Below are 26115 nucleotides of genomic sequence, written 5' to 3'. Positions count from 1 at the left end.
GTGAATGAATACCTCCTGTCTTGTTTAAATGGTTGAATGAATAAACACAATTCTGTCAACAAGCTCTTAAGACTTCAAAGGTGTGCTCAGTTTATATCTTAGTTGTGTAATGGTTATTAGATTTTGTGGTAAGAGAAACCGAAGTCTTTAGACTCTAGTTAGGTTCCTTGTCACTTTTAAGCTTTATTTAGGATACCTTAAGCATCCTATGAAATGGCGTTTAAGTGTGACACTGCACACAAATAAGCACACTGTTCTAGAAAGACAGGAAACCTTTCTGAGGATCTAGATGTACGATATGGTTTTCTGCTTGCGGGGGCGTGCAAGCTGCAGCAGGAAATCAAGAAAGCGCATGTACGTGTATGTATGTATACAGCCGTTTCTCAAAGAAATGAAAGTTAAAGACACTAATCTGAACGAGTGTGTGTAACACTGTCCTTGTGTCACGTTACACATAATGTCACTGCTATGTCACAGAGCACTTCTGCAGTTTCCTCACCTCCCTGTTTTCTGTTTTCAATTATGTTGACTGGAAGAACAGTTCACCCACATTTTACCCACAGTGAACAAGCTTTGTCTTGCTACACAGTTCTTTACGCAGATGTCCACTTAACTATCCACAACTTATCCACTTACCCAAAGTTCCTGTTTAAAACAATGGGCTATATTTCAATGAAGACACAATTGAAGGCTTTAATGTCCGCAAAGAGTACAAAACAGGAATGAACAGAAGTAATAAACATAGATATTAGCTAAAGATTTATAATTCAATACATTTAAGTATGATTTAACAAGATGGAAATCTTGATTAATACAAGGCTGAAAGGTAAAGAGCTCTCTGGCAAATTCAATATTTTTTTCTAGAGCGGATACACACCCAGGATAAATACCATGGATGGATGGATGGAATGATGGATGGAACAAAGAAAAAGGAAAGAATGAAAGAAAGAAAGAATGTTTTCCATAATGTTTCGTGTTTTCTTCGATTCTCAGGCTCCACTGATCCACACTTGTCCTCCAGTTAACTCTGCCCTGGACGTGTCATCCACTGTGCTCTCCCACTGTCACAGGCATTTAAAACACACTCTGAGAGTTTACAATAACACCAGCCAATTATAATAAAACTGAAGGACAAGGGTACAGGCATCCTGTATACCTCACTCATAGAAACTTGTGACTATATTTTGAGTCACTGAGCAAGTTCCTCAAGGGTTGATGGGTTGTACTTAATTAACGAGACCCTTTCAAAAATACTTCTATGGCAAATATGACAGTATATGACTGGTATATAACAGTAGACATATGGTAGAGTTTTGTTGTTTTCTGAACCTTTCTTGTTTATGTAAGGAATGGAAGATGTTGGGACATGCTGTTATGGGAAAATAATCAACAACAAGGTGGTGATATGGCACAATGCAAAGCAGAGTCACCATTACTGCCACAAAGTGGATTATTTTAACCAGCTTGCCAGTGATTATTTTTCAATGTGTCAAAATCTTACTCAACTAAAATTGGAAGTAAATTGAAACGACTGGATGCTAAACTGAGCCCGTTCCATTGGTGTAACATACCCCTAAATGAAAAATCTATGGAGTAAAAAGTGTAGATTTTTACATTTTAGAAATGTAAAAGTACAAGTATTCAGTATAAATATGCCAAAATAATACTTAAGTATAGTAACAATGTACTAAAGTATGCACAAGTACTTTTCACCCTGAGTAAATCACACATTTGTTCATCCCTTTCATTTTAGCCTTAGATTATGTTCACAATCAGCCTTACAAGTCCCTGTGCAGCTGTTACGATAGAAACAACACCATATTACAATGTGTGCAATATAAACCTGTAATTTGCCTTGCAGCTGGAACTACTCTCAGAGCTGTTGTTATAGAAAATTAATTAACTTCTGACCAATCAAATCGAGAATTCAACAGTGCTGTGGTTAAAAATGACAACAAACTGATTAACAGAGTACAGCCTTATAGAATATAGAGAGAAAAAGAACTGCTGAGACACTTGGTCGCTAAGTGATTTTTTTTTTTTTTTAAATCATAGCACCATGTTGGCATTTTCTATATTTTATTGCTTCTCAAAGTAAACTAAAAGTGGTCAGTTTCAGACTGAACTGCACAGAATTCAGAGGTCCAGTTCAACTGGTATTATCAAGAATGATTGAGCAGGTTGACCCTGATTCATTCTCATGTCATCTAGCTGTAAAATGCACCCAGGCTGTGCTTTTAGGGCCGTTTCTGCAGCCTTGCTAGAATGACATCTTGTCCTTTCCACTACCATGAGTGTCGAGGAGTGCTGACCATGAAAATTAGCTTGAAGAATTAGACAAGTCTGTCAAAGCGACAGTGGCTCTGAGCACGTCACTTCACATCAGTCAGCTAATCTGAGCTGGAACTAATGCATTTTCGGGACGGCGTGGAAGATTTGGAATATTGGGGAGTTTACAACACTCCTGATCTTACTTATTTTAGGTATATTTCAATCTTCTTTCATCATACACAACAATTCAGCAAAAAGTACTTTCATTTAACGAAATTATATAAAAGTTTTGCAAAAAAATACAAAATGAAAAAATACTATTATATTGGACCGACTGCATGGAGAGCATTAACAAAGGTCTTTCAGCAAATTAAAGTACAGAAAATGCTCGTATTCAAGAAATGGAAGACTAAGATTCTTGTCTGCCATTTCCAGTGTAGCACTCACATAAATTGGGCTTTCTCAAGCGAACTCAGTAGTGATCCCAAGAGTAAAACTCAGCGTGCGGAATTGAATCGAGGATGATTTCTGGTCACACTGCATCTTCCCTGTACTTCAAGAGACATTTCCAAGAACCGACAGTTCTTCTTTCAGGTTTTGTAACTTGGCAGAGGCAGACACAAACTCTGCATGCCTAACAAAGGCAAAGAGTACAACTTTGGTCAGAAATGAATTATGATTAAAAAAAATTTAAATAAACAAGTTGGACTTTTTGACCAGATTCAAACTCTGGAGAAATCTGGTTTAAAAACGCTACCTATAATATATTCAGCAGGACTTAAAATTGTTGACGCCATTAATCTCATTTTCAGTCTTGATGTAGTTACTGATAATTGCCTTTGTAAGAAAGCACAGCCGGTTTGTTCACTAAAATATGTCCCGTCAGTGAGGTTTCAAACAGAACTCATGAAAACATTGATACTATAACAGTGACAGAGACTACAGACTTCATTCCCCTGCAACTACTCACTTAGTGAGCTCCTTTAGACTCGATTACGTTCCAGCATACTAATACATACTAATACCTTACTTAAGCTTTATGATCTCTAAAAGGCTCTGTCAGTTAGAAACTCCCGAAGAGTGCATGTCAGCAAATTTCATCAATTATTAAGTGTTGTAACATCTAATGTCTTCAGATTGATAGCAGGAGACAGTGGAATCAATCACACTGCTCACACTTCTCAACTCATAAATCCTCCAGGAGTACTATATCATCAAGCTTCACACACACACACACACACACACACACACACACACACACACACACACACACACACACACACACACACACACACACACAGACAGTGTTGGCCTTAAGATGGGTGTCTGTCAGCCAGCAGGTTTGTGCATTACTCTGCTATAGGGCTGGGTGATATGACAAAAATATCATATCACGATACTTGAGGACATTTCTACAATAGCTGTGTACCTATCGTGTGTATCACAGTATATAATTTAGCTAACAAACTGTCTGCAAAACAGTAGGAAAATAAACCAAAAAAAAAGAAAAAAAAACAATGTTAAACTGAGTTTGGCAATTCATTTCTTTAATACCTACAAATACAAAGAAGTTTAAGTTTTTAAAAACTGAAATCAAATCAAAAGCATCCATTCAATACCATTTAATTTGTAATGATTAAAAATGTTAAAATATTTATATATATATACATCACTACACCAACGATATCTCAGAAAAGTGTAGCGCGTAATCATTTATCACGATATTGATATTAAATTGATATATTGATATATCGCCCAGCCCTACTATTCTATAAGGATATGAAGTGATGCTTCATGAAATGAGTTTAGGAGATAACTGAAGAAGCCACACATCTTGACAGTGAAGATACTTATAATGGCGGCACATCTGGATTTTTATATGGCTGATATTTATTTATGATTAATTTTTGATGGCTTGCTGAGACAAGAAATAATTGATAAGGAAGTTTACTATATTATTTTATAATAGTAAAATAAAATAAAAAAGTTTTCAGAGCTGTGACATAACATTATTACACTTAGGAAGGAGTACAGACAGACAGAAAGACAGACACAGACAGACAGACAGATAGACAGACAGACAGATAGATAGACAAATAGACAGAAAGATAGATAGATAGATAGATAGATAGATAGATAGATAGATAGATAGATAGATAGATAGACAGAACGATAGCTAGACAGACAGACAGACAGATAGATAGATAGATAGATAGATAGATAGATAGATAGATAGATAGACAGACAGACAGACAGAAGACAAATAGATAGGTAGATAGATAGATAGATAGACAGAAAGATAGCTAGACAGAGAAAAATAGATAGACAGACAGATAGATAGATAGATAGATAGATAGATAGATAGATAGATAGATAGAAAGACAGACAGATAGATAGCTGCAGTCACTAGGGTAGAGATGTATTCATAAACTATGTAGCACCCTTAAATGCTCTTTGGCTTGTTTCCATAAACGGGGCTATACAGAAACCTATCAGACTGTCTCCCTAGAGAGATTTTCAAGCAGAGCCCCATTTGCTTGAAAAACCCTCATCTATCCACTATAAGATCCTAACAGGAACCCTTTTTACTCATCTGTCTGATGATTAAAATGATCCAAAAACTCAAAATGTGATGTGACATGGAGCGGAAAAAAATGCTGATTCGGTTGTCGAAATTAACAAAAAAACAAAAAACAAAACACAAAAATAGCCATTTATGGACACCAAAATCTAAGCCTGCTCATGGTGTGTCTCTGCTCACTAGTGAAACAATGCACATGTACACACGCCTCTTATTTGACTGGCAAATGTGTAATCAGAACTGAAGCTGCTGCAGTGTACTGCACTGTCGATGAAAAATGAGAAACCTGCAGGCATTCGCAGTCAGAAGTCAGGTGTGCTTCTCAATAAATAAGTTTAAAATGACTGTAGGCCTACTTCATTCATTAGATATTTCACTAATGTACTTGCCAATTAGAGAGGAAACAGGTGCAAAGCACTACAGACTCTAAGTACTGTCCTGTAGGTTCTCATCGGTCTTACTGAGGACCAAATGGTCCTGTTTGATTTGATGCAAACTTGCCACCAGTGCTGGCAGCTATTAAGTAATTTGTCCAGGAAGGTTGCAGCCTTTTCTGTACATGGGTTATAGCATGGTCGAAATAAGCACTACAGAAATGTATAATGTCCATATACAGTGTAGAGAAAGAATTCTGCCAGCATGCGACATTTCACAAGCATCGTCCACACTGACAGCTTTCACACACATTACACGGACGAGCATTTCACAAAAGCATGCCGTGCTCGAGCTTTGGCTGAATGCAGCGTTACCAGGTGCTGAGAATTTAAGTGTTTTGAGCCCGAACCGCATTTTGCCGCACCGGCTGATCCGGGATCAGCTTCTCGTTTCTCCTGTTTCTTCTACTGATGCACTGCGAATGATGAGGCTGCTGCTAAAAGCACGCATCTCAATCAAAACGGTTCAGTTTGGAGAAATAAAGGCAGCGTGAGCTAGTAATGATCGTATAGGCTATTTGTAGCCTGATTGTTGGAGTGCTGATCGTGCAGAATGATGCAGCGCTATAGGTTAATCGGGGTGCACCTGGCAGCGCGGTGCTCGGACTGATTGCTGATCTCTGCGGTACCTCTGGCCGCCGTCGCTCGCCATGGAGCTGCTGGTGCGAAGCGGCGTCGCCGCGCTCTTCTGCTGCTGATCCGCTGCTGAGTTCCTCAGCTCGCTCTTCACCTCCTGATCGCTGTCACACGGAGACTCGGTCCGTTTAGCACCCGCCATTCGGTCCGGGACCCGAGCTCAGGCAGGGAGGAGAGGAGGCGGGAACATGGAGGAGGAGGAGGGGGGTCCGAAAAACAGAAAGTCGTCAGGGCGCGCGCGGTGCACTGCCTATATACAGAGAAGTGAACTCACTGAAGGCACGACTCAGTCTCCATCGCCCGGGCGGACGTGTGTGTGTGTGTGTGTGTGTGTGTGTGTGTGTGTGTGTCTTTTCCAGTTCTCTCACATATGACGTTTCACACCGAGCTGAACACATCGCACCTTTTTTTTTTTGTTGTTGTTGTTGCTTAATAATCAAACCCGAGTTACTTTTCCTCTAAAACGAGTGCAGAGTGAAATGTGAAATTCTGCCCAGGCAGCCAAAGTATTTTGTGAGCATTTGATGGGCCATAATGTATAAGGCTATGATAGCCTATATTTATTGTCATATGATCTATTCTGTAAGTTAACATCAATATAGGCTGTGAAAGTAGAATAGGATGTTTCCAAGGGAAATGAAAAGAAATAAATTAACCAAGCTATTCTAGTTTTGTTTTAAATATAGGCCAAAACCCGAAAGTTTGTAGAGACCTGACCATCATACCCGTATGTGCTTGCTGAACATCCTATTCCAGATTTAATCCCTCTTTCCGTTAGATTTTGGAGCGTGGCTGTGGGGATTTGTGTTCATTCAGCTACAAGAGCATTAGTGAGTTCACACACGGATGTTGGGTGAGGAGGCCTGGGTGCAGGTCATTCAAGGTGTTCACTGGGGTTCTGTGCACGCCAACCTTGGCAAATCATGTCTTCATGGAGCTCGCTTTGTGCACAGGGGCACTGTCATGCTGGAACAGGTTTACTTTCTTTAGTTCCAGTGAAGGGAAATTGTAATGCTACAGTATACAAAGACATTCTAGACAACTGTGCTTCTAACATTCTGGCAACAGTTTGAGGAAGAACCACATATTTGTGTGATGGTCGGGTGTCCACATACTTTTGGCTATAATGTGTACTAGACATGTAACCAAGTACATTAATCAGATTCAACAGATAATGTGGTCTAGGGTTAAAAAATATACAAGGACGCATCAAGTGGGGGAAGTGCTCAGGAACTGCTAAAAGAATAATGTTAATAATATAAAGACAGTGCACATCACATGTTTACAGCTTAGAATTCTAGCACCCCAATATAAAATACCTTCCCACTTTCCCACATGCAAATACAGATACTAACAGAATGTGCACTATTTTTCCAGCCATCCATTTTTCATACCACCTATCCTACAGGGTCGCAGGGGAGCCAATCACACACTACAGACAGTTTGGAAAAGCTAATCTGCCTACAATGCCTGTCTTCAGACTGGGGAGGAAATCAGAGTACCCATTGAAACCCCCCGAAACACGGGGAGAACATACAAGCTCCTCACACACAGGGAATTGAACTCACAACCCTGGAGTTGTGAGGTTAAAACGTGCTAACCACTGTCACTATTTATTTATTTATTTATTTATTTATTTATTTATTTATTTATTTTTACATGGAACTTGCCAGAAACTTTCCCCTGGGCATCTGGTTGAGACAAGCAGTATTTAAATAATTTTTTTTTTCTATTTTAATATTATTATTTAAGTTTGACACCTGTGCTCTAAAATGATGTAAGATAAACCCTCCAATCCTCAGTGCAGTGCACTGATTACTCACTTTGGAACTACTCTGGCTCAATTATTTTACCTGAGCAGGTTCGTCAATATCATTTTTAACAAATTGACAAAAGGGCTTGGGAATCAACATTATACACATGCTTTGTGCGGTTGATCCGACATATTGTTCGTATAAGCTATTAGTTTGCATAGCAGCGTTAAGCAGATAAAGTGTTTTTGTGGATGGTGTCTTTTGGTGTCTTTCTTTGGGACAGATAATCTAGCAAGAACAAAGACATTGAAAATATGTCTTTTCTAATGTTAAGTTCATGTCTAGATTTATTGTCATTATACCAGTACAGTACAGCATAATGGAAAACATTAAGAACACAGCAGCACAAAGTAAGAAAAGGACAACACTATAGGTTCTGCAAAGCAGTGAGAAAAGTAAGGCAGTACACAAATTGAAAACAAACAAACAAACAAACAAGCAAAAAATATTACAAGCTTTATCTATTTACCATAAGTATTATGACCAAGTTTGACCAGGCGTGACCAAAAAAAACCACTCAAAAAGTATAAAATTTCATATTAAATTCACAAACCGGTGGATAAAGGAATGTGACTGAAGGCATTTTAGCTGTGTCACACAAGCCTGGGACAAATCCTAGATTTTTGACACATATTTTAATCAAATCCCTGAACATCTAACCAAGGAATAGCTATAATCCTGCTCAAAAAAATCTAGCTTAGACTGACCAACTACCAGCTGCCAAAATACAGGCTGAGTTGGTAAGTGCTGTTGCTGCGAAGACATTTTAAGCTAATCTTAGCCATTTACTGATCAAATTATTAATTAGGTATAAGGAATCTGGAAAATAGCTAACAGCAAGCAAAATTGGTCTACCAGTTTGACCATCTTGGCCTGTGTTTGGCAGCTGGTAGATGTTCACACCAAGCTTGATGTTTCAGCAGGAAAGTGAATCAAGTCATGCTGAACATTTAATGTTTAGAGAACTGAGAAAAGACTTTATTTTACTCGAACAATATATAACCTAATTGGAAAAGGCCAAAATCTTTATCCCTTTAATTAGTTATTTGTAGAACATTGTATTTATGTGTTTCATTTAATCCTAGCACTGTCTATAAGTCTTTTATCTAAAGGCTTTAAAGGTTTACCTTTAAAGTGTGCCTGCTTTTAATAAAGCTCTCATTTAGAGTTTCATTAGGGTCCGAGACTGAGCAGTTCCTGAAAGATTTAATTTTCTTAATTTAATTGCTATTCTGTGTTGTTTTTGCTTGGTCAATGGCAATAGTAGTGATTAAACTGTAATAAAGAGGATGAAACTCCAGGTGTTCCAACACTTTTGATTGGCAGGGTATAAATATAGCTCTGAGTGCAAACCTTAAGCCCAGAAGAGATGATTAGCTTCGCTTATTAATTCTCTGTTCTTTCTCCATTTTCTCTCTTTTGAATAGACTAATGCTTTGTTGAAACAGTAATAGCTTTACATAACGGAGCTTTACCTCTACTTCAGCAAGTGAAAGTTTATTCTATCAGTCTATATTGGTGTAGCTGTAGGCCGAGGGAGTTTGGCAGGATAAAATAGAGTTTCTGCCAATTCACACTCTATTTTGGTGGTGTATGTGCCTGCTTTTCCAGATGCTAAAAAAGGTGTTGCTGGCTTTTAGCTGGCATTCAATATGATTTTACATATCTCTGTTGGATAACCCATATCCAGTAGGGCGCATAATAAATGTATATTCTTCACAATTTGTTAAGAAATAGTTATGAGTAGACTGGAAAATTAATCTATGCCCAACAAATATCCAAAACCACATGCTCCCCAAATAACAAAAAGGAATGGTGCATTAACTTTGAATTATTTAAACACTAACATGGCAGTTTAACAAAACTGAATTACATGAGCATTTTCATATGCATGTAAGCAATCAAAATAATCAAAAAGAAAGTTACGATTTTATATAAATAAATAACCGCGATGACAGGAAGCTGTGAGAAGCAAGATTAATTGTTGTGATTTTGAGAGGAGTCTAAGGTTCAGATAGACGAGCACAGTCCCTTGGGCATAACAATAAGGAGGAAAAAAAGAAATACACATGAAAACACAAGACATCCATTCCAAGAAATCCATTTCAGTGTCAAACTTGCTCATTTCAAAGATGACTAAACAGCTTCAGGCAGCAACATCACAGCAGAATAAGCAATTACCTTGGGCTTGCACCTCTTTCTTTCCTCTTTCTGAGAGAACGTGTTTTAGCATATTCATGCCCAAATGCAATGGACCACACAGGGCCACTATTTAGAAAGGGCCCTTAAAAGGTCTTTTATTTTTTTATAGATAAGAAGGGAACCCACAGAGACCATTTTTTTTCACAGGTCTAGACATTTGTAGATGATCGAAAACATCAATACTGCCTCTACCGAAACTTACATTTGAACCGTCTTATAGTTTGTCCCTTCTCGGAAGGGGCACACATAGACCTAATACAGATATGTGTAAAAGTAATGATCGCTAGTGTTAAATTCAATCTTTTAATGAATTTATGTATATAAAGGCAAAGGGGTATTATGACACAGGTACATACACCTGGGTGTATCTGCTTGTAATTCCACGAAATGTGTCTTATTTAAAATTACAGGTATTGTATATTACTGTACAATATATAAGTTAGACTGAGACAGACTTATTACTTACAGAGTTCAAACCAAAAATCAGATTTAATTAAAATGCCAGCAAACAGTCCAAAATAATACGCTATCCACAAATAAATCTGAAGGTCAATTTCATCAACAAAATGATATACTTCTCAAGTGATAGAGAAGAAGGACAAAAAAGTACCATACATGGAGATGGAGAAACTAAATAAACAGACAGAATGCCGAGCTGACCAACAAGACCTAATGAAACAAACTGTGTGAGGAGAATGATAGCAATAAATTAGCAACAGGAGATTCTGGGAATTGGAGCTTCTAATAGATGGATTGTTTGTGGCAGTAAAATCTAAATGTAAGAGAGCAGTCAGTTGATGATATACAAAATATATATCAGAATGTATTTAAGCTGAAATGCATTAATGAATGTTATACACTAATTTACACCACATCGCAGTTTAACCCTCGAATCTGATTGGCTAGTAAGTGTGCAATAGATTTATAGAACAGCACAGGTAGTTCCAGCTGTAACAAGAAAGATACATCTACATCAGGGATGTCTAAGGAGGGCAGATCAAAATATTCGATAAACAGTACTATATATATTTATATGTTTATGTAAATATGAAGCGAAGACTTTCAGCTTTAATTTGAGAGTATTTACATCCAAATTGGGTGAACACTGTAGTATTTGCAACACTTTTTATACGTGGTCCCTCTTATTTCGAAGGTAATTGGACAAACTAAAAATCATTGCATTATCATAAATTAAATTGACATTTTTAATACTTGCTTGCAAATCCACTTTAGTTAAGGACTCTTACAAGAATACATGGAAGGTTTAACATGCTTAGTGGTTTTCAGTTCTTTTGAAATTGCTCCTTCTCACGGTTAACTTTTCCTTTTTTCTGTAGCCATGACGATCCATGTGTCCCAATTGGCATTCTATCTGTACTAAATAGTATCTGAGGTGAGAATTAGTGTGTCTCAAATCGTAGTAGGTTGAAATGAGTATCCCAAAGGTACCAGGATGGTCTACTACTTCTGGTAAATTTTCGTAGTGTGGCTCTGTGGACACTTTTTCAGCTAATGTTGCCCACAACTCTTTGCGCTTTTAGAGAGGTGTAAATGAAATATGGAAAAAAATAAATAATGGGAATGGTAAATATATTATTAAAAAACCTGAAAAATAGTTTTTCAGTCACTTTCTCCTCACAAAGTCACCACCATAAACCCACTGCTGAGCCGATGTTATTTGGTTGGTGTACATTCCCAGTCAGCAGTGATCCTGACATATCATTGTCATTAGTAAGGCTAACATTAGAATTGAGCTGGCAGGAATAAATAATTTGTTATTAAATTACTTTTGGGAAATTATCCATTTCTCATTTCTATTTCAGTTGCTCCAAATGCCTATTAGACACACAGCTCAGGGTGATTTGTATAGCCTGTCACATTAAAAAAAAAATGGACACATCCATAACCTAGGATTTTCTACAGGTAATTTAGAGTACCCTGGGGCTAAAGGTCTCCTTGGGTGAAATCAATAGGAAGGCATAAATACTGTTGAAGTGCTTCAGGAATCACATATCTCCACAAATAGCACTTTCTCCAGTGCCCAAGGTTGGTGCTTTACAGTTACAGTCATGCATGTTAGTGCATATACAGTGCTGTGCAAAAGACTTTGAAAGGAAATGCTGTACAGAACAGATGCCTTCAAAAATAAAGACATTAAATGTTTTTACATTTAAAAAACAAAATACTATAAAGTGCTGTAATAAACAGTAATAAATGAAACAAATTCACTATTTAGTTTGACGACATTTATAAGGAAATGAGATGTAAGTTTTATTGAACATCTTACAGAAACAGACACGGTTCTTCTGGAGACTTTCACTGTCGCACTTGCTTCTTATTTTTTCAGCAAAACCCAGCAGCCTTCATTATGTTTTTTTGTCTTAAAAGTGTCTCTTACATAATATGCTGCTTTCTTTACTGACATACACATTCAATATTTAATTTTGTGCTGGAAATCTAATGTTTGGAAATATAAAATGTTTTTGTACTGACTCGATAATGTAGAAGCCATAAAATAAAGTTTTGTCCTAAAAAAAGTAGGGGGCCTAAGACTTTTGCACAGTACTGTATATATACACCATGTATATCACATACGTGTTCTTAGCTTCTCAAGTCTCAAATGTGATTGTTAGAAGACGTTGATTAATTTTCTTTAAACCACAGTGCGGTTGAATTCTCGAATCTGACTGGTCAGAAAGCGTGCATTATTTCTATATAACAGCATGGCTCGAACAGTTGTTCCAGCTGTGACATGAACGATAGGTGAATATTAATGCGCTTGTTCAAATATGTTTATGTCTCTATAGTAACAGCTCATGCACAGGGACTTGGACAGTGGACGTGCCACATAATCTAAGACTAATAATAAATGGATTTAAGAAAATATACTGATGTTTAACAAAGTGAAACATATAATCGTTGATGTGGTGACTTTTTTTCGGAGACATTCTTTTTAAATACAATGCTGTGAAAAAGTATTTGTCCCCATCCTGATTTCTTCTGTTTTTTTGTACATCTCATACTAAATAGTTTTAGATATTCGAACAAAATACTACATAAAACAAAGGCAACCTGAGTAAACACACAATGCAGTTTTTATTTATTTAATTTTTTTTTTATTAAAGCAAAAAAAGATATCCAACACCTATCACCCATGTGAAAAACTAATTGCCCCCTTAAACTTAAAATCTGGTTGTGCCACCTTTAGCAGCAATAACTGCAACCAAACGCTTCCGATAACCTAATGCTAGGCCTTACTCCATATACTTTGGATCTTGTCTTGCTGCATAATCCAGTTGCGCTTGAGTTACAGACTGAAGACCGGATATTCTCCTTTAGGATTTTCTCGTAGAGAGCAAAATTCATGTTTCCCTCAATTATTACAAGTTGCCCAGGCCCTGAAACAGCAAAGCATCCCCAAACCATCACACTTCCACCACCATGCTTGACCGTAGGTATGATGTTCTTTCTGTGGAATTCTGCTTGGTTTACACCAAATGTAACGGGACCCCTGTTTTCCAAACAGTTCCACTTTTGACTCATAAATTCACAGAACATTCTCCCAAAAGGTTTGAGGATCATCAAGATGTGTTTTGGCAAAATTCCGATGAGCCTTAATGTTCTTTTGGGTTAGCAGTGGTTTTCACCTCACCACTCTTCCATGGATGGCATTTTTGCACAGTGTCTTTCTGATAGTGGAGTCATGAACAGTGTACAGGAGAGGCCTGTAGGTCCTTTGATGTTGTCCTTGGCTCTTTTGTGACTAGATGAGTGGTTCTTTGGAGTTCCAGAGCCTTTGAAATAGATTTGTAACCCTTCCCAGACTGATGTATTTCAACCACCTTCTTCCTCATCATTTCTGGAATTTCTTTCAACTTTGGCATAGTGTGTTACTCAGTAAGACCTTTTAACCAACTTCATGCTGTAGAAAAAATTCTATTTAAGTGTAGATTTGATTGAAAAGGGTTTGCAGTAATCAAGCCTGGTTGTGTCTAGTCCAGTTGAACCCGATTGTGAATGAAGTTTCATAGATTTGGGGAATTAGTAACTATGGGGCAAATACATTTTCACACAGTCCCAGTTAATATTGGATATCTTGCTTGCATAAATAAATAATTTTGTAATTTAAAAACTTTATTTTGTGTTTACTCAAGTTGCCTTTGTTTTATCTTAGAATTAATTTTAATTTCTGAAAATATTTAGTATGAGATATACATAAAAACAGAAGAAATCAGCAAATACTTTTTCACAGCAATGTATATGGAAGGAATATCTGTTGTGAGCACCTTGTAACAATCAAAGTTTCCCAGCTCAGGAAAGTCTTCAGGACAGAGGAATGCTTAACTTATGCTTTCTGGTTTCTCTGTATGTTTTTATTATGTTTATATATACAAAAAAATTATATATTTTTTCCTTTTTTCTTTTTTTGAGAGAGAGAGAGTCTGGTGAGGGAATGACTGCTTATTGTGAGGGAATGACTGTTATTAGCAATAATGTAGGTGATAACAGGAGCTAACTTGTCTCTACGATGTTACACATCATTAAATCTAGCTGTAAACTGTTAAAATGATTGACATGTCATTCAGCAATAAATGAAACATTCTAAACATTGGCAAATTGCTGTGGTATAAGTGGAATGATACACTCCAGACTGTGCTGTCATGTGTTATTACTTACATAACAGTAGCTCTGATTATAGTGCTGACTGTCATTTAATCAGTAGTTTTATCATTTCTATAACAACAACTCATCCACAGAGACCTGTATGGCATAATCCACATAATCCAAACAAAATAAATAGATAGTTTAAAATGTTGCTATTTAAATTTTTTTTTAAAATGTTATTTAAAAAAGTATAGTTGTTCATATGATTAAGCTTTCTATAAGGAGATGCGTATTTACCATTTATGGAAGAAGTCTCCAATTTCAGTGCTTTGTAATGGTCAGGATGTTTTCCACCACAAGAGAGTCTTCAGAACTGAGGAGTTTACACATTCCAGTTTCTCTGTAACTTCTCAAGCTGCATATTTTTCTTATTAACTTCAAGAAAGAGAAACAATTGAGGCTTCTGTGGGAATGATTGCTTATATCTGCTATAATGAAAGTGATAATCTTATAAGCGGTTAAAAAATATGTGTCATTCAGTAAAAAATGAAAAATTGTCATGGTTGGAAAACTGCTGTACTACAAGAGGTATAAAACTCATTGGGGATGCAAAGTTATAGGAAAATAATCAATTTCAGGCTGGTAAGAATAACTCAAATTCACTTCAGGCCACATCACACCACCCTGTCGTTGATTATTTTCTTATAACAGCAAACCCTGTCATGTTGCATTCCTTAAATATCTGTTTCTTGTAAAGGTGTTAAAATTCATGTTTGAAAACGTGTAGTCTCCCAAAAAGTCTCCAAGTCATACCCACAATGCAAACAAACTACTGTATACTATGTGTAATATTGTAATATAGACTGTACATTTACACTCACAGTATGCTGTTCCTATTAAAGTGGACAGTGAGTGCATATATATACATAAATACATATATATACATATATATATATATATATATATATATATATATATATATATATATATATATATATAGATAGATAGATAGATAGATAGATTTTTATAGTTATATAGTTCTTACTGATGCTAGGATTAGGCAGACAAATGATCTTTTGATTCAAAATGGGCTGAAATATCACGTCCATAAAGCTGGTATTGCCCATTCCTGGGTCAAAATAATTAGTCTAAAGTACAGCTCCAACACTGAGGAACTTTTCTCTCTCACTCTGATTCAGCTGTAGGCAAATGAGAAACCTTCTGTCCTCACACACACACACACACACACACACACACACACACACACACACACACACACACACACACACACACACACACCTTAGGTGAACATACTAGGTACTCTAACCCCCTGTTCACAAAATATACATTTAAGAGCTGTCTCCTGCCATGCAATTACAAAATGAAAACCTAACATTAGCAGCCTGTCTCAGTGTCTCTCAGGCAGGCAGAGCAGACAGGCAGGTTTAGCCACTCAGACTTGTTTGCCACAGCATGATGTGATTTTCTGGATGTAGATTAAAGAGGTAGACAAATTTGGCATATTGCAATAACAGAGAAAACTGCAATGGTAAATGTACTGGAAGATATTTGATGCTGATGTTGCCATCATCATTTTTCAGCATTAGTTGTTGATGATGATTATGATGATGGTGGTGATGGTGGCCTAGTGACACTTAACTATTCCATCAGATTGGGAACCCTTGAGCAGAGATGCTGCTGAGCTCCTTTCTTCTCTTTTCTCATCAAAATGAACTGTCAGTGTAGTCCCACTGTAATTTGTTCCCAGCACATTTTCCTTGTTAACACCTTAGTTTCTAAATTTATACTCTACACCTACAGCCTTCTTCATCATAAAGCAGCAAAGCATTAATGATTCACTATGTAATATTCCAGTGAACGACATTTCATAGTTGGTACAGAATCAAATTCTTGTCACTGTATAAATTCATGCACATTTGCCTCACATCTCCAGGGTTGAGGGTTCAGTTCCTGCTGTGGCCCTGTGTGCACGGCATTTGCATTTTCTCCCCGTGCTTCAGGGGTTTCCTCCCCCAGTTCAAATACATGCATTGTAGGCTGATTGGTATGTCCAAAAGTGTCCGTAGTGTATGAATGTGTGTGTGATTGTGTCCTGTGATGGATTGGCACCCTGGCCAGGGTGTCCCCTGCCTTGTGACCTATGCCCCCTGGGATAGGCTCCAGGTTCCCCACAACCCAGTAAGGATAAACGGTACAGAAAATGGATGGATGGATGGACAATTCATTATTACAATCCATAATCATGTTTAAATAGAAAATATATGTACGTAGTTTCTTGTTGCGTAATCGTTTTCATTATTCTCCGTCAAAGGTTTCTGATCTCTTAACTATTTAGTACAATTACTAATTAGTTGTAACTTTTCTGTTGAAAGTTAAACTTTTTTTTTGCTACTATATTTTTCAGGCAGCAGAGATGGTGGAAGTTGCAGGTATCATGCTTTATTTAAAAACTGGTAAACAAATCCAAAACATAAGGCAAGGTCATTGTCATAAAAACGAAAAGGGTCAGGAAAAGTATGAGAATCAAAAACCATGAAAGAAGAAACCAGATCAATAATTAGTATTTGAAAAACACATGGGATATAAGACTTGGTACATTGCAAAGAACAGTAGGTTTTGAGTGTTTATGGGAATGTTATAAGTCCAGGTGTGTGTGTGATTAGTATGATGGCGATTGAGAACATGACCCACCTTATGTAGGCTGTGAAGGAGGTTGGGAGTTGTTGTTTGTAATGGCCATCTTTGTAGGCAGCGATGCATTTTTGGGATTGTAGTGTGATGAGGACACACTGGAATGGGGTGAGCTGGGTGGTATTGATAGAGTTCTGACCAGACCAAATACCCCCAGCTTTTTGATGCTCCCTCATATTCGTGATGTGAATTGTGCCCCCGTCACTCAAAATATCTTCTGGGGTGCCAAAATACCTGGTTGAAGACGAGTTAAGCTGTTGCTATGTAAGACCATGGTTGCTGGGAGTAGTTGTCTGGCTGGCAAGGTTCACAAGGTGATGAACTTATGAATGTCATGTGGGGAGAATGTGGGGCCACCAAAATTTACTCTGCAGGAGTTCTGTGGGTACCTGGGTATTCTGTAGCTGGTTAGGTGTGTGCCTACATGATGAGTTTGTCTCTGAGATGGGTTGGCACATACTTTTTTGCTGACTGGACAGCAAAAGACAGATTCTCTGTTCAGAACTGATGTCAAACTCATGGTCGAACTCCCAGCTGAAAGCCCCCACAAATCGTGACTGTGGCAAGATGCATTCTTCTATGTTCTCTTTGGGAGAGCCAGGATATAAATATATCCTTGGAGATATATGAGATATATGTTTTGGTGTTCTTGGAACCTGGTAAGTCTGAGAGTGTGAAGTGAAATCGGGCAGAAAATAAGGCCCAGTGTGCTTGGCGTGACTGTAGTTATTTGGCAGTGTTGATGTATTAAAGATTCTTGTGATAAGTACAGATTTCAAACAGGAGAAGTTGCCTTTCCAGCCTGTGATGCCATTCCTCCAGGGCCAGCCTGATGGCAAGAAGCTCCTTGTTTCTGATATCATAGTTTAATAATGCTGGAGAGAAGAAGAAAAAAAGCCACTGGATGGAGCTTGGGTCTCTCACCAAACCTCTGTGATAATACAGTGTCCACATCAACTATGAAGGGTCTGGAAGGATCAGGTTGTTTCAGGATAGTCACTGAAGTGAATGCCCTCTTGAGATGTTCAAATGCTTGGTTAGCTGAGTCATTCCAGTGGAGGTTTTTTGGTCGCTTCTTGATCAGTGACGTGAGGAGTGCAGCAATGGAACTTAAGTCCCTGATGAATCACCTATAAAATTTGGCAAACCCCAGAAACCTCTGCAGCTCCTTGATGGTGGTGGTAATGGCCCAGTTCTTGATTGTTGTAACTTTGTCTTGAGCCATGAGAACTCCTCCAGGCCTGATTATGCATCCTAAGAGCAAGACCTTGTAAACATTTCTCTCCCCCTTGATGGAGAGATGTTTTTCTTAGAGATGAGTCAAGACCTGTGTATTTCTTTGGATGGGGAGTAAATCAATATGTCATCCATCTATGCAATGACGAACTTTCCCAGCATGTCTCAGAGGACATCATTGATGAAGCACTGGAACACCAATGGAGCATAAGAGAGCCCATATGGCATCATTCAGTACTCAAAGTGACCAGAGGTGGTGCTAAAGGACATTTTCCATTCATCTTCTTGGATGTGGATTTTAGTGTTATACTGCTGCTGATTCTGATTATTGTTTATTGTTCAGTAATATGTTTTTAGTCTATTTTAGTAATACATGAGTTTTTATTTGTATCAGAAATGTAATTCATTCATTTTCAGTAACCGCTTTATCCAGGTAAGGATTGAGAAAATTCATTTCAGTCTATCACATGGCACCATGCATATACATTCATACCCAGGAGCAATTTAGCATAGCCGATCCATCTATCTGCAGGTTTTTGTACAGTGGCAGGAAACACGCATGGACATGGGGAGAAACAACACAGTAACCTGAGCTTGGGATCAAACCGAGAACCCTGGAACTATGAGTCTGCAATGCTGCACACTGCTGTGTTCATAAACTGTCAAATATGCACATTATCATACTGCTTTTATGATATTATTATAAAAGTGGCAAAATCACCAAAAAAGAACATTCAATTAATCACAATTAATAGTCAGTTAAAATTTCAGAATTGTGGCAGGCCTATGTGTAAGCAGGATCAGCGAGGCTCGAACTATATTTCATTTTATTATGGTTTAACAGTATATATATACGTGTGGCGTCACACATTTGCCTCGCACCTCTGGGGTTGGGGACTCGAATCCCACCTCTGAACTGTGTGCGTGGAGCTTGCATGTTCCCCGTGCTGCGTACTGTTGGTTGATTGGCATCTCTAAATTGGCCATAGTGTGTGAGTGTGTGTGCAGTTGTACCCTGCGATGGGTTGCCACCCCATCCAGGGTGTCCCCTGCCTTGTGCCCAGAGTTTCCTGGAATAAGGATAAGTGGTTCAGAAAATGGATGGATGAATGAACAACAACGGTTAACTTGACACTCTAAAGCGTTAATAATACAGTGAATGTGTTCAGATGTTTCTACGTGTGACAGTAAGACTGCATGGATGGAGTGTGAATATGCTGCTGTATCTCTGCTCTCCCGCCTCCTGGATGTGGCTGTTATGTAACATTACTGAGGAGACAGAGCTAACAGAGAGACACCGTGTGGTAGATATGAGAATTACATGATCTATACACCGTTCCCTTCACATCGAACAGAGTTGAGGGCATTTGTGCTCACTGCAATTTGATTTCCATTTATAAATGACAACAAATTATGCTCACCACAACATTAGTAGATTAAAATCTATGCAGTGATTATTTGGGAATCAACATAGTTTGTAGTTCATCAATCATGTAAACAACTTGCATAAATCCTTCTGACATAGAATTAATGAAGCGTCTCCTCTGACTAAACACCAAACTGCCGCAGGGCAACCAAACAAGCTAACTAAGTTCGACATCCTATTTTTTTTAATCCCATCATGATTATAGCAGCAACAGTAGATGATAAGCAGAAATGTTCCACAGCTCTCACAACACCTCATTCAGCAGTTATGCTTCAGTTCACAGCCCAAAACGGCAGATGGAGGTGGAGAGCTGTGCTTGTGTTCTGCTATTTCTCTGTATTTGGAAAAATTCACAGTCACACACTCCACACTCACAGGGACAGCAGAAACTGATTTTGCTGTCAAGTTATGGTTTTTCTGGTGGCAGAGAAGCTAAAGGATAGCAAACCATGGTTATACCACTATGGTCACTATTTCACCCTGTTAGTGAATCTGTCCATTATGTGGGTTTGCAGAACTTAGCATGTTAGACACTTGCTCTGGATAAAAGCATCATGCTATAAATGCGAATGTATAATTTAGGAGTTTGTTGTGTATGATGTACGCCTGCTACAGTACTTTTTATTACATAATAAAACTGCACCTTAATCCTGGAAGAAAGTGATATCACATAATAAATGACTAAACTTGGATTACTGAGCTTTTATTAATGATTGTGTGGAGCTTTGCATGGTCTCCCTATATCTGCTTGGGTTTCCTCTGGGTTCTCTGGTTTTCTCCCACCTCCAAAAACATCCTAGTGAGTGGACTGACAGCTCGATATTGTCCCTTGTGTAAGTTAGTTTGTGAGGGTGTAAGTTAGTTTGTGAGTAGTTTCCAGGGTGTATTCCCTCCTAACTTCTAGTGTTCCTGGGATGTGCTCCAGATCCATCCGTCAATTAATTAACTGCTCAGGGTAATGGTGGCTCCGAAGCCTATTCCAGTGAAACTAGACACAAAGTGGGAATACACTAGAGATCACAAAACTGATCTATCGGCACTGATTTATTTCAGTAAATCCAGTAAATTTTCATGGTACAGACAGTACTGTCTATTTTACTATCATTTGATTAATTGGTTATCAGCAGGCACTGCTGAACTTACTCATTGGTATCAGTAAAATCGGTTGACCTCTAGAATACACCCTTTGAGGGATGACCGTAGCACACCACACACACACACGCACACACACACACACACACACACACACACACACACACACACACACACACACACACACACAATCACTCACTCATTTACAGTTGCCAGTATATCTACAGGCATGATTTTGGGCAATGTGAGGAAACCTGAGAACCCAGAAGAAATCCACACAGCCGGGGGAGAAAATGTCAAACTCCACACTGACAGTAACTCAGAATCAAACCCTCAACTCTGGAGCTGTGAGGCAGCAACACTATGCCCAATTGTTCTTCTATATTCAACAGCAACCCAGTCAACAATATTGTAATCTACAGTACAGTATTGTCATAAGAGTTAACAGTAAAAGCCATGGTGAGGCAGTGCAGGCTTGACAGTTAAGGCTCTGGGTTTCTGATCGGAAGGTCGGGGGTTCAAGCCCCAGCACTGCCAAGCTGCCACTGTTGGACCCTGAGCAAGGCCCTTAACCCTCTCTGCTCCAGGGGCGCTGTATCATGGCTGACCCTGTGCTCTGACCCCGACCTCCTAACATGCTGGGACATGTGAAGAAAAAAGAATTTCATTGTGCTGTAATGTATATGTGACAAATAAAGACTCATTAATGTAATTATCAAGAGAATAATAACCAGTTAACATAAAAATACTATTTGTATTGTATTATCAAAGGAAAATCATGATACTACTCCAGAATGAATAACTACAGTATATCTACAATAAGCACCATAGTAAACCCAAGACAGACTATTGTAAATGTATGTAAGGAAAGTTTAATAATGAAACCAGACAACCAGATATTAGTTGCAGTTTTACCAAACGTCATCCATGACTGGATGGATGACCCAAGTTGTCTAAGGCCTCCGGTTTTTATGAGCTAATCCATCATTTCTATTTTCAAGCTTTAGTTGTGCATCCATTTCTGCAGATGACTTACTGGGTTACATTTTTTCACTTGGATTGTATATCAACAGCGTTTAGCACTAAATTTAAATCAAATTTCAAATCTAAAACATCCTTTATTGTATTTTTGTTCTACAGGGTGTCCGAAAAGTCTCCATACATAGGGGAAATGAACAGTTTTTAGCAAAATGTCTTCCAGAATTTTTCATATTTTGCTTATGTTATATATATTTTTTCAGATCAGTCTTGTGTGTTAGTGTTGCGGACCAACCGAGAAGTGGATGTCTATGAACATCCACTGATGAAGGCACAATTGACGTGGTACTGGCATACATAGTCCTCTAAGTATGGAGACTTTTGCGTCACCCTGTAGAAAGATCTCATTAGTAATTGTGTCATCCTACTGCTACTAATCAAACTTATAAGCATAGAATATACAGTTATGAGAGTGAGGACAGTTCTTCATGGGATTTTAAGCAAGCTGTAACCTGTAACTGCTATGTTGTTAAATATTGTAACTCACAACAACTTAAACTCACCTTGCAGCAAAACTCTAAGTGTTACGATGAGGAATATGCAAATGAACAGCCAAGGCACAGGTGTGCAATTTTATTAGGGCTCTAGGGAAAGTTTGGCAGTATGTACTGCTTTTGGCTCTTAAGCAAAGTGTGCGCTACTTTATTTATTTATTTATTTATTTGATATACAACATTCCTATTGCAGCATTTTGGAAAAGAATACCTTAAAATGTACTGTATACATAAGGCATAGAAACGGTTTAATTTCAACCCGGCGACAATAAAATCCCTTACAAAACATCAACCAACAGGGGACTGTAATGTCAGCGTGTGGTTTTATAGCCAGACTGCACACAGACGCTGAGCCTGCCTGAAGACACAGAGGAATTAAAAGACAGTGAACAGAAAGAAAACTACTCATAATGCATACATATGAAGGACTGAAGAAACCAAAGGAAACCTAAATAAACAATGTATCCAAAGTCCAAAAATTATGTATTAACAAGCAAACCACGTATATCTTGTATAATTAATCATATTTGTCAATGTCTATAGTGCAATCCAGCCATGGGCTTGAGCATTTAATAACACTATTGCACTAAAAGCAGAGGGAAAAAATAGACCGAGGGTGAACACAGAATATTAAACAGATGTGTGAATGCAACTAATTATTTGCCGTGGAATTGCTTGGCTGAGAACTGCCGCGCAATCATCACTAGCGCCTAAAATATCATGGTGACGTCTCAGAGAAATCATTTACACATCTGAGTTTGTGGGGATTGAACAGTGATTCTGCTGAATGTGAAGTGCATGTTATGTCTGAACGTGAAACAGGATTAATATTTGATCAGTTTCGTATCTGATCGGTTGCCTTTCAGCATGAAAGGCATCATGACTGCACAGAACTATTATGCTCATATGTTCAGTACATTTTGATTATTTCGAACATGCTTTGGCATGAGATTGAAGTACAGAACATTGTGGATATGCAGAGCATTATAGTAGAAAATGATGTTGATGTATTTCCACTAGATGCTAAGCAGCTAAATTGCTGGAGCACAAAACACCAACCTGTTGCTTCTAATACCCCCTGCTGTTGCCTTACCAAACACTGTGGCGTACAATCTAGTTCTCTCAGTAAGATTTTCATGAGGCTCTGCATTAACAGTTCTGGTCACATAAGAGCACTAAATCCTCCACTCTCCTGTCGAATCTAACCCCTGAGACTGCATCTCTTCACACTGCACTGAGCACCATGACACACACAAACAGTTTCCTTCTCTCTTCCCTCCCCGAAGCATCTTATTACACCCGACAACCAGGGCTTCAACAGTGTCAATTCAACAGCTAATTTAATTGTCAGGGCACGGCTTGAGAGCTCATTTTCAGCACTGCAAGAAAATTTCATACAGACAAATAGAATCATTAGGTTGCACTGATGATGCACTCACCAATCACTTTATTAGGGACATCTGTACACCTGCTTGTGCAATTATTCAACTGAAGAATAGTTATGGTTTTTCATTATAGCACTATATTTACAGTATGGTATGATATGTAATTTTCAGACTTACTGGAGCATGTTCTCAATATTTATGTGTTAATCAAAATCTCCTTACAATCCATCTCTTGTGAACAGGATGTGTTTGCCAGGACCGAGGAGACAGTTTTATGTGTGTGCTGACCTTGGCTTAGCAGCCTAAGTAAGTAAGATGTTTTGAGAAAGGGTTTTTGGGCTGTAGGAAATTGAGGACTGAATGTTGAAGGGACAACATCCGTGTATATACATGAAGCTTCAATGAAAGGATTCCTCTTCTACAGGTTTGTGCCTGCTTGCATCTTTATGAAGAAAAAAATCAGAAAAGTACTTCACAGTCCATCACAATGCAACGCATAATATCATGCAGATACAGGTCAAGAGCTCCAGGTAATGTTCACATCAAACAACAGAATGGAGGAAAATGTGATCTCAGTGACTTTGACTGTGGTATTGATAGAGTTGACTGTTTCATAGAGTTTACCCAGAATGGTGGTATAAAAAAAAAAAAAACATCCAGTGAAATGCAGTTCTGTGGGTGGAAACACCTTGCTGATGAGAGACATCAGAGGAGAATTGAGCTGATAGGAAGGCTATTGTAACTCAAATAAGCACTCTTTACAACTGTGGTGAGCTAAAAAGCATCTCAGAATGCACAAAACATCGAGCCCTGAGGTGGATAGCGTACAACAGCAGAAGACCACATCAGGTTCCACTTCTGTCTGCCAAGAACAGGAACTTTAGGTAGTTCTTCAATACTACAGTTTCACAGTACTGTGCCCACTTTAGCCTAAAGTTCCTGTTCTTGGCTGACAGAAGTAGAACCTGATTTTCCCATTTTGATGTTTGATGTGAACATTAATCGACGTTCTTGACCTGTATCAGCATAATGTTATGCATTACACTGCTGAAATATGACTGGCTGAACAGATAACTGCATGAATAATTAGGTGTACAGAAGTACCCAATAAAGTGGTTGGTGAGTGTATAATATAGACATCAAATGAAGCCTATACTGCAAAAAAAAAAAAGCTCCTTTAAAGATGAGATGGTTTTCACAGACATGGTAACAGTGAGTTAACATAAATCCAGGAAGTGATGGTGCAACCACAATAAGCCTTGATCAATGTTCAAACTACAAGAAATCTATTCAATTCAATTTAGAGGAGGAGACCTGCCTCAATCACACAGTGTGCTGATTTAACCATTTGAGAGAACATCCTCGTTACATGATCGTGCCCTTGCCTGTATGTATTTTTTTCTTCTTTTCCTGACGGTAAGGCTTTCTGCTGCCCGCCCACTCGCTGTACAGTACATCAGTGACTAATGTGGCCTTTAGTCTAGACTGTAGCGGATGACGAACCACTCAAAGTGCCCAGCGCAGCTAGCTGAGCACTCACCTCCCATCAGCCATCACACTCACACGCGCTCATTAAACACCTCCAGACTCATACAAGCATAAGAGGAAGGCTAAACACCTCCAGATTAACAAGTGTACGTAGACGGACATCAAAAAGGTCATTTTGCTGATATTATAAGGGAGAACAAACACAGATTAACATTACTAGTATTTCTTCTTTGCGTGCTGTAAGTGTTTTGCATACTAGTGGTATGACATGTATGTACTTATCATCAAACTAATAAAGACCGTCCTGCTTTATGTTTTACTTAAATATCCAGCCCCGGCTGCTCCGGCAGCAGACGTGAATCCAACACTCCACATTTAATCACACTCGACAACCGTGGTGAGCAGAAAAGCATCTCAGAATGCACAACACATCAAACCATAAAGCAGATGGGATACAACAGCAAAAGCCACTCCTGTAAGCCAAGAACAAGAATCTGAGGCTACAGTCAGCACCGAATCATCAAACCTGGACAGTTAAAGATTGGAAAAAGACCAGGAGATGTTCTAATTCATTTAATATTTTTTTCTCGCATATAAAAAAGCACGAGGCTTTATGGATGAATAATGTGTTTGTTCTACTTTATAATAACACTTGTGTATAATGTTTTATACTGTAGATGATTCTCTAAAAGTCTGTCATA

General features: G+C 38.2%; 1 protein-coding gene across 4 annotated transcripts in view; it reads right to left on the bottom strand.

Annotated features, from left to right (window-relative positions):
• The window catches only part of kcnt1b (potassium sodium-activated channel subfamily T member 1b), a 96494-nt gene that overhangs the window by 54511 nt on the left and 15868 nt on the right, over positions 1-26115 (bottom strand). The window contains exon 1 of one of the 4 annotated variants that reach the window (XM_053674298.1): positions 5916-6226. The exons of the other annotated variants lie outside the window; for them this stretch is intronic. Coding sequence (XP_053530273.1) covers positions 5916-6064 — 149 coding nt within the window. The 5' untranslated portion in view covers positions 6065-6226. Of the gene's footprint in view, positions 1-5915; positions 6227-26115 lie in introns of those variants that run through there. 4 annotated transcript variants of the gene reach the window in all.

This window comes from Ictalurus punctatus, chromosome 22, assembly GCF_001660625.3.
Source record: "Ictalurus punctatus breed USDA103 chromosome 22, Coco_2.0, whole genome shotgun sequence".
Classification (NCBI taxonomy): domain Eukaryota; kingdom Metazoa; phylum Chordata; class Actinopteri; order Siluriformes; family Ictaluridae; genus Ictalurus; species Ictalurus punctatus.
The sequence above is the reverse complement of the archived record's forward strand: the minus strand, read 5'-3'. Positions and strand labels throughout refer to the sequence as shown.